The sequence below is a fragment of the Ursus maritimus genome, unplaced genomic scaffold, assembly GCF_017311325.1.
Source record: "Ursus maritimus isolate PB19 unplaced genomic scaffold, ASM1731132v1 scaffold_12, whole genome shotgun sequence".
In the NCBI taxonomy this organism is placed as follows: domain Eukaryota; kingdom Metazoa; phylum Chordata; class Mammalia; order Carnivora; family Ursidae; genus Ursus; species Ursus maritimus.
The window spans coordinates 49150774-49159755 of NW_024423564.1; the positions used below are offsets into that span (position 1 = coordinate 49150774).

Sequence of the window (8982 nt, forward strand, 5' to 3'; positions counted from 1 at the left end):
TACTCTTTGCTCTCAGACCCCCTCCACAATTAGGTGTCAGGGCTTCCCTGAAGTTACTCTGTTCTGCTCTCTGGGCTTCCCTGCTCCATAGCAGAAATGTCCAATCAATGATCATATCAGGGCAACATGAGCAAGAAGAAGTAGTAAAAACAGAAAGTGCTACCACAGTGCTCCCCCGTATCACTATTCCCCACTGCACTCAGCCATCTATCCTGTCCCTCTTGTGGCATCCTCAGAATTGTGCTTGGTGGTGAGAACCTGTAACCTGTGCATTGCCTATTCTGCCAGGGAATGGAATTCCCCACTAGGGGTTCCCTTATATTCATTTGCCTTGGTACTGGATATCTTGGCTATGCCACAAGATTTTTTTTTTTTTTTTTGAGAATGAAATGCATTCATTTAGTAAATATTTATTGAGCGCCTATAGGTTCCAGTACCCTTTGGCAGGTGACGGGCTAAAATAGCCAAAGAGCCCTTCTTTCCAAAGAAAGCAATGAGCTAAGCAAATCAACTTGGCATTGCCCTGTCTGAGTCATCCTATTTACCAGGAACCAGCCTGAATTTCCTTCCCATGATGTTTGCCAGGGCACGTTCTCTCCTTCAGAACTCTGCTAACAATTCACCTTCTTTCTGCCACCTTTCAAAATTATTTCTTTAGCCTCAATCATTCAACTTCCCATCTCCTTTTCCCCCCGAGAGCTTCTGAACAGAGTTATGAAATTCATAAGGTATTTGGAATACATGCCCACCTAAGAGACAGGTGGCCTGGTTTTTCGGTCCAGCTCTGCCACTAATTGGATGTATGGTCTTGGCTAATTTCCTTCACCTCCTGGGGCCTCTGTTTCTGACATCTGTGTGGGTCTCTGTTTATGACTGTACTGGCTTCTGACCCTTCCCGTAGTTTCAGGAATTCTTGAGCACAGGGACTGGTCTGAAATATTAAACACGTTTTTACTTGTTGACTGCAGGGTTGAGCACACATTCGATTTTCATCGTAAACCAACAAAATCACTCTTATGTTTCTTTATAGGCAATGCTGTGGCAGGTGCTTTTTACAACAAAGTTGTCCCTACTTTCTCAAAACCAACATAATTCTGCCTGGGGAGGGGGAGGCACATTACTTTCCTTTCCTAAGAGGAAAGCTATATGTGTAAGTAGTGTGAACATACGCTGAAAGAGAGGGAGACAAAATCATGCTATGCTATTCCTACAGATCATTCAGAATATGTGTGAGACAAGAGCACTCAAAGATGGGATGCTGTAATTTGCCAATGTGCCCTCCACGTCACTCTGGGATACACAGAGTATTGGGTGTTTGTATTAGGTGGTTAAGATGTGGTCTTAGGAGAGACAATAGACCCTTGAGATTCCAAGATTTCCAGGACCAGGACCCTCTTAGTTACAGCTCAGTTCAAGTACTACCCTATCTTACCTCCCCTGCATGTTCATCCTTATTGAACCTCATCCTTATGCAACACCTGTCAAATCCGGGAGGAACAGGTGTTCCTCTTACCTCTCTCTTTGTCACTGGTTTTCATCATCTTCCCACTCCCCATGGACCTCAATCCATTAATTAACTCCTCTCTCCCCTTTATCTCCAAACTCTTCTCTACCTGATTCTTTTCCTCAACTTGCACGTTTGCTCAGATCTTATTTAAAGCAAACCCTCATGCCCGCACACCTCCACTCCCTCACCTGGCTCCCACCAACTCGTCTCTCCATACCCCAGTCACATGTTGCCTCCATACCCCAGTCACAGGCATCCTCTCCAGGCCCATGCTTCATCTTTCCTCTGTTCCTAGTTACCTGGGCATCCCTCTAATCTCACACTTATTATACTGCACCATAGTTTCCTTGTTTATGTCTGTCCCTCCCATGTGACTGAATATAACTGGAGGACCTCAACAGTATTTTTATCCTAGTTGTTGGATTCTAGCTCCCTTATGTAGTATATGCTCAGTAAATGACTGTTGAATGGATAAAGTGGAGGCCAGCTCTAACATAATGAATGTGCCATTTTGAGAAGTCGTTACCAAATCTAAATAAAGCACCTGGAACAGACCCAGAAAATTCATGAAGTTAATAGCCTCAAGACCTATCTGCAGCGATATCTGAAGAAGTAAGGTATTCTGACATGCTACATTTTAACAACAGCAGGATACTAAATAGTGGTATGAGTTCAATTTCCCCCACAGAATTCACTTTAAAAACTATATATGCAGCACTTACCCACAGAAAAAAAATTTTTTTTTAAATATAAAAAGCAAAAGGGAAAGAAAATCACTTGTAGTCCCATGACGCAGTCATGATTGCTACTAACATTTCCACATACATTCTACTGGATTTTTTACCATGCAAAAAAATGTGTACTCATGTAAATACATATTTTAAATGGCATCATCCCATATATACTATTGAAAGCCTACCTTTTTACTTATTATGTGCATCCTTCCTTGCCAATAAAAGCATAGCTACAACATCACTTTAACCCAGTGTGGGGTTAAGGCAGGTGAGAGTCATGATATATTAAACCAGTCCCTTCTCTATTATTTTACATTTAGATTGTTCATGGTGTTTCACTATTTCAAAAATTTTTCAACAAACATCTTTGTGCTTATACTTTTAAGCACTTATCATTTGCTGAGGATGCATTTCTAATGGTAAACATTTTTAGTCAAAGATACATTAGGATTTAAAGTTATATATGGCCAAATTGTCTTCAGAGAGTTGTACCAATTTACATACCCACCAGCAGGGTATGGCATATCTTTTCCCCACACACTCACCCACATGGGTTATACTAATTCTACTTACTCTTTCTCAGTCTGATTTGGTTTCTCATCTTTTCTCAAAATTTGCTTCTCACTGATTGCTAGTTAGGCCGAACGTATTTTCATATCTTTATTGCTACTTTTCTGTTTAATTTTTAGTTGCCTGTTCATATCTCCGATCTCTTATTTATTTGAAAAAGTAGATAGATCGAAAGATAAACAGATAGATAGGTAATCAATCAATCTCCTTTTGCCAAAAATGTGATATATGCTTTTCTTAAACTGCTATTTACATTTTTATGGCTTTGTTTATGGTGTTTAAAAATTTTTTATTTTACTATTCATAGAATTTGAGCTTTCTTTCCCCACAGTTAATTCATCTTTTCAGGTTTGTGCCTTAGGTACCTACCCACATTAGTCACAGATTACCAGTTGCCTACCAAACATTCTCTCCTTTTTAGAAAGGGAGCATCACTGCCTGAAATATATTTCTAAGCCTCCTCTGCAGCTGGGTGTGACCAGGTGACCAGATCGAGTCATTGACTACAAGTGTGTTGTGTGACCTGGAGCAAAGCTCTTCAAGGGTGAAGGGTGGGCCCTCCTCTCTTCCTTCTTTTCCTAGAAGAAAGGAGATAGAGCTCTGGCAGCCATCTTGGACCATATCCATGTTGAGGATGGAAGCCAACTTGGCAGAGGAAACAGAAAGAAGAAGCCTGGAATCCTAATAATGTCACCAAGCTGTCACACCAGCCCTGAACTGTCTACCTCTGGACTTCTTTTATGTGAGAGAATTAATAAGCCACTGTAGTCAGGCCTCTGGTAAGAGCAACCCTTACTCCTTAGAGCAATTCCTAACTCATATACCAACCTCAAGTTACATCAGTATTTACTTGTATTTTCTTCTAGTGTTTTTTATCTACTCTACCATCTCTATGTTTATGAATATATGACTGAAAGGATATATAACTAAAATTTAACAGTGTATATAAAATAATCATGTTTGGGTAGAAGCTTCTTTCAAACAATGATTGCTAGACTCATATGTAGATAAACTTGTTCCACTGAATTTTAAGAAAGGATTTGATTATAGTTTTATACAGCATTTTTGGGAAAAGTTAGGCCAATGATCTTGACATTGAGAAATAGCATTTATATCTACTTTATTGACTAATCATAGGCTTTTATCTCAAGAAATGAGTTTTCAGAGCATGCAACTATAAAATGTAGATAGCTAGCTGGGAGATTTCAATGTAGATAATTGGATAAATATCTGAATTTGTGTAATAAAGAGCTGTAGTATAGAAAAGTTTTACTGCAGTTTCATTACAGCCAGAATTTCATTTTAATACTATTGGTTTTAAAATATGTTTTGACTGTAAGTGTAGAATTTTTTTTCCTAGAACTTGACAACACAGATTATTCTTGCACCTAGAAAAATTAGCCAGTTATTAGTGTTCAGTTTAATGTAACTAACATTTCCTTTACTAACATTTGCTAAGCACCTGCTATGTATTACTCTCTGTATTTAATGTCACAATGACTTACAAGACAGATAATATAATCCCTACTTTAGAGAGGGGGAAATTGAAGCTCCGAGGTGTTAATTCACTTGTCCAAGGCTACTCATAGGGTAAGTGCAAAAGAGCCTCTGAAGGCTTCTGGCTCCAAAACCTAAATTCCTGTGCAGCTCATGCCAGGCCCTCGGCTGAGCCTGTGGAAGAGAAGAGATAAGTAAGACACAGTTTCCCATAGGCGATATTAAAGGAAAGTTGGTACTTACCTGGCCCAAGCAGGTCCGTTATGTTAATACGAGTGGGCAGGGAACTGCCTTTTGAGTTAGCTGCAGACACAGTTACAACCCAATTCCCAGTTCTAGGAATGACCCAGGTCCAGGAGGTGTGTTCTGTGATGTTCTGTAGTGTGACTTTCCCCCCTGCCACCTCCTGCAAGGTCACGCGATAGTGGAGGATTTTTCCTCTTGCCTCGGATAGACTCATATTCTGCAACAAAACACATCCACTTACTCCCAGACAAAGTCGCCAGATGCTTTGTGGCTGGACCTAATGGCCCCCCGCAGCAGGAGATAACATAGGAGTGACCTTTTCATTTCTATCTTCTTATCTCTTCCCCTGCATATTTTGATGCCTCCACCCAAGCCCACCATTTAGGGGAAAAAAAAGTCAGTTAACATTTTCTAAAGCTAATTCTTAAAAACAGATTGATTTTCCTTTCTTGCTTCAAAATGAAACTTCCTAGCAGTAGAAACCTCAGTTACATCCAATGGAATAAGAGTAGAATCTGAACTCAGATGATCTGGGTTTCATTGGTAGAGGGATTGCTAGTCTAAAGTCAGGATCCCTGGTTCCCCTCTCAGCTCCTCCCTCTGTTCCTTGAGTGGCCTTAAGCAAGTCATTTCATGTACTGGACTTATTTCCTATTGATAAAATAGGTCTACCAAGCACCACTAGCTGTGTGACCCAGAGTAAAGCACTTGGCCCCTCTGAATCTCCATTTCTCAATCTGTGAAACACACCCCTACACATACATTCACACACACACACACACACACACACACACAATTTTTCATATAGAAAGTGTAATGCTGCTCATTAAATCAAAAATGAGATTTTCAAGAGCTAAACTTGTAAAATCCACACTTAGTGAGCTGGATTAGCCATCTGTGCTAGAAAAGTAAGACACTGTTTATAAATGTGTGACTAATGAGTTTTGGAATTGCAAAAATTCCAATTGAGATAATTTGGGAGCAATCCCAGAAAGTAAGCAGAAAACTAATTATTTGTATTGTAACCCTGTTTGGATAAGGAACAGAACCAATGGGAAACAGAACCAGTGAAAATGGAGAGTGGCCAAGGGCAGCCCTGGCAGTGCCCATCCTTGTCTAGTTCAGGGAGAGGACAGTTTAGCTTGTCAGACTTAAGCATGATGGTTTTCTTGGCAAGGCTAGTCCTCCTATGGGTTCAGGTGCTGAAAGACACACATTAGGACTGGCAAATGCCCCCTTCTCGGATTCCCTACCCCTTAAGCAATCTTCTAATAATTTGGTTTCCTGTGTATTTATTTATCAGGAGAGGCTGGAGTAACATAAACATCTGTTTCACTTAAAATTTGTATTTTTCACTTTAAGTGAATAAATTGGCCTTCTGATGATAATTTAGTTTCTGAAATAATTAGCATGCTGAGAGAGAATGTTCCTATCTGCTGATTCAAGCCTTCTGGGTAGCCCAACAGCTGCATTCCTCACTGTAAATTAATCCATGAACATCTAGCTTTTTATATTTCAGTCTCTGGGAACTTGATTAATGCAGGTCCTATCCCAGGTGCTCTTCCGGATCCACAAAGTCCAGGACTGGATCTTAAACCATGGTCAATGCACCAGAGTACCATGGTGCTGAAGGCTCTTTTGGGTGCACATTCAGCCTTTCCCTAGAAGACATCTTTGTGTTCTGGCAGGAACCAAGAAAGTTAGCATTTTAATCGTCCATCACAGTCAATCTTATAGACCTGTTGTGTGAATTAAAGTAAGTGTCTGCTTTTGAAATTGTAGTGTTCTGAACTGTTATAAATAAACATGCTCTTTGTCATAGGAGAAAAACAGAATAAATTAAAGTGAAAGCTGGCTAGGGAAGACCATTCCCTCAACTCTTTCTCAAACCATTCTCTCTGTCTCCTCTGTAGGTCTAGAGATAGGACTATTATTTCACCCCCACACCATGTACCCTCTCCTTAAGGCACTTCTCAAGAGTTAACTGAGCTCACAAAGCTCCCCATTCTTGCCAGGAACCCAAGGGGCTTCCGTCTTACTCCGACAAATGAAGAACCAGAGCCCTAACTGAAAAAAAACAAAACACCTTGCAAATCAGCCCTTACTACCTTTCTCTCATTGTCTCTTAGAGACACCTCAACAATCCCAATCAATCCTATGATAGAGCACTGGAAGAAGGGAAAATGTCAAGTCATCTTGGATCCGATGAACTTGCCTTGTGACTGCTGTGGAAATCTCGCTGATTTCCACACACCACACACTACAGCGATCTAGTAAGAGATGTAGTGAAGCTTCCTAGAGGGTAGCAAAGGGCCTGGACCCAAAACCTTGCATTTTCTGCTCATCTCATATTTTAGACTTTAAAATATCATTGAGAAGGTAAAGATGGAGTTAAGGTAGTTAGAGAAATAAATATGGTATCCCATGAGTTATGCTTGTATAAAATGTCAAGCTCAAGTTTTGGGATAAAGGTTAATATCTTTCAGGCAATTGGTCTCCTTCACCAATTTGAAAACGGGCCTAACTTGTCCAACAGGGTCCATGGAACAAAAAACCCAATCAGCCAATAGGAAAGCAGGTATTTATCCAGCTGGGTGTAGTGTCCTAAAGCAACTGAAAGCAGTTTAATTTGGTTTAAAAAAATAGCAACATAAAGTTTGCAAATAATGCATGTTAATCCATCACTTCTGGATAATACTGGCCCTGACGTAACGGAGTATCATCACAGAACTACAGAACCAGGAAGGACTCTATAGTTTAACAATTAATTTGACGTTTCATTTTATCAATAGGAAATAAGTCCAGGACATGAAATGACTTGCTTAAGGCCACTCAAGGAACAGAGAGAGGAGCTGAGAGGGGAACCCAGGGATCCTGACTTTAGACTAGCGATCCCTCTATTCTGATGTGCTGCTCCTTACGCTGGCAAGCCTGCGACAATGAACCGGTCACCATAGGGCATGATATTTCATAGTTGGAATCCTCAGTCACCCTTCTGGCCCAAAGTTGGACAGCAGCTTGTCTAATTGTGAGGCTGAGGTACACTCTGATGTGGAGCTTCAACAGCAGACATCAGGTCAGCAATTTTGGGAAGGTGGAGATCCAGAATTCTTTTATTCCAGAGTCAACAGGCCTTAGGTCACAAGGAGACTAGCTGTGAACCCAGAAGAACTGCCATCTGAGGAGCCAGCTGGGTCTTTCCAGATGAACTTACTTTTACTCTAATGTTTATATATTTGGGTGGGTGATAGGGAGAAACTATCATTTATTGGGCCATACCATGAGTCAGAAGATTTACTTCTACTGTCACATTTAGTCCTCATGTCTCCCTGTCCTGAGGTTAAGAAACTGACTGAAGTAGTAGCCACAGAAAAGAGAGGTGAGATTTTCGTGCGCCCCCTGGTGGGCATGAGGAAGGAAGGTGCTGTCCGGAATGTGTCTGGTGTCCCTGGTATTTTTGTACCTTTACGGGCAGTGCTGAAAGGGGTGTCGAGCCAGTGTTACTGTCATTGTCACCCTCTCCTACCGGTAAGAGTGTGCAAGACATGAAAAGCTGTCTTATTGCCTAAAGAAAAATCAGTTTTCTTTCTGCTCTGCAAGAAATCTAACCTTAGTACACTTAGCTTTTCTGACTTAGGTTTGTCTGAGAGGCAAAGAGTGAGCAGCAAACTTATAGAACTATTGTGAGAGCTCTGTTGGCTGAAAACGCTTACAGTGTCAAAACTAATGTGGTGAATATAGGACATGATAGGACAAAATCTGGTTCATGTCAGAATGTAAGGCCTCTGTGTTTTGTTTTGTTTTTAAAATTTTATTTTCTGGGAGGAGTTAAGATGGCGGAGGAGTAGGAGACACCGTTTTCAGCCGGTCCTCCGAGTCGAGCTGGATAGGTACCAGACCAGCCTAAACAACCACGGAACCAGCCTAAACAACCACGGAACCAGCCTGAGACGCAGGAAGACGCATCCGGATCTCTACAAATGAACATCTCCAGCGCTGAGTATTGAGGTACGAAGCGGGAGCCATGAAACCGGCGACAGATATCGGAAGATAACGGAAGGGGAGGGAGCCGCTGCCTGGCGCCGGGAAGCGGCAGCCACTTGCACGGGGGAGCGGGCGGGCTCGAGGTCGGCACCCGCAAAACAGCAGACTGAGACTGTGAGCCGGGTGCGCGCCACCAGGCATCTCACGGAACCCCGGAATCCCGGTGCGCTCACTGGATCCAGACTGAGACCGGGAGCTTCCGGAGCGCGCGCCGGGCGGCTGGCGGCTGGCGGCATTAGAAACACAAAGGACAGAGACGCCGGCCCTGGAAGTGAGGGCTGGGACGCCGGGTGTGGGGCGCACATCCCGGGACGCTGCAGGGTTGAGCAGCACCAACAGAGACAGAGTTAAAGTGGCCAGAACATTAGTAGAAAAAAGGAAGCA

At 42.1% G+C, this 8982-nt stretch overlaps 1 protein-coding gene across 3 annotated transcripts in view; it reads right to left on the reverse strand.

The window, feature by feature from the left end:
* IL12RB2 (interleukin 12 receptor subunit beta 2) overlaps nt 1-8982 on the reverse strand; it is an 80217-nt gene that overhangs the window by 24038 nt on the left and 47197 nt on the right. For all 3 annotated transcript variants that reach the window (XM_040627155.1, XM_008690739.2, XM_040627156.1), the window contains exon 9: nt 4552-4771. In XM_040627155.1, the coding sequence (XP_040483089.1) occupies nt 4552-4771 (220 nt within the window). The remainder of the gene's footprint in view (nt 1-4551; nt 4772-8982) is intronic.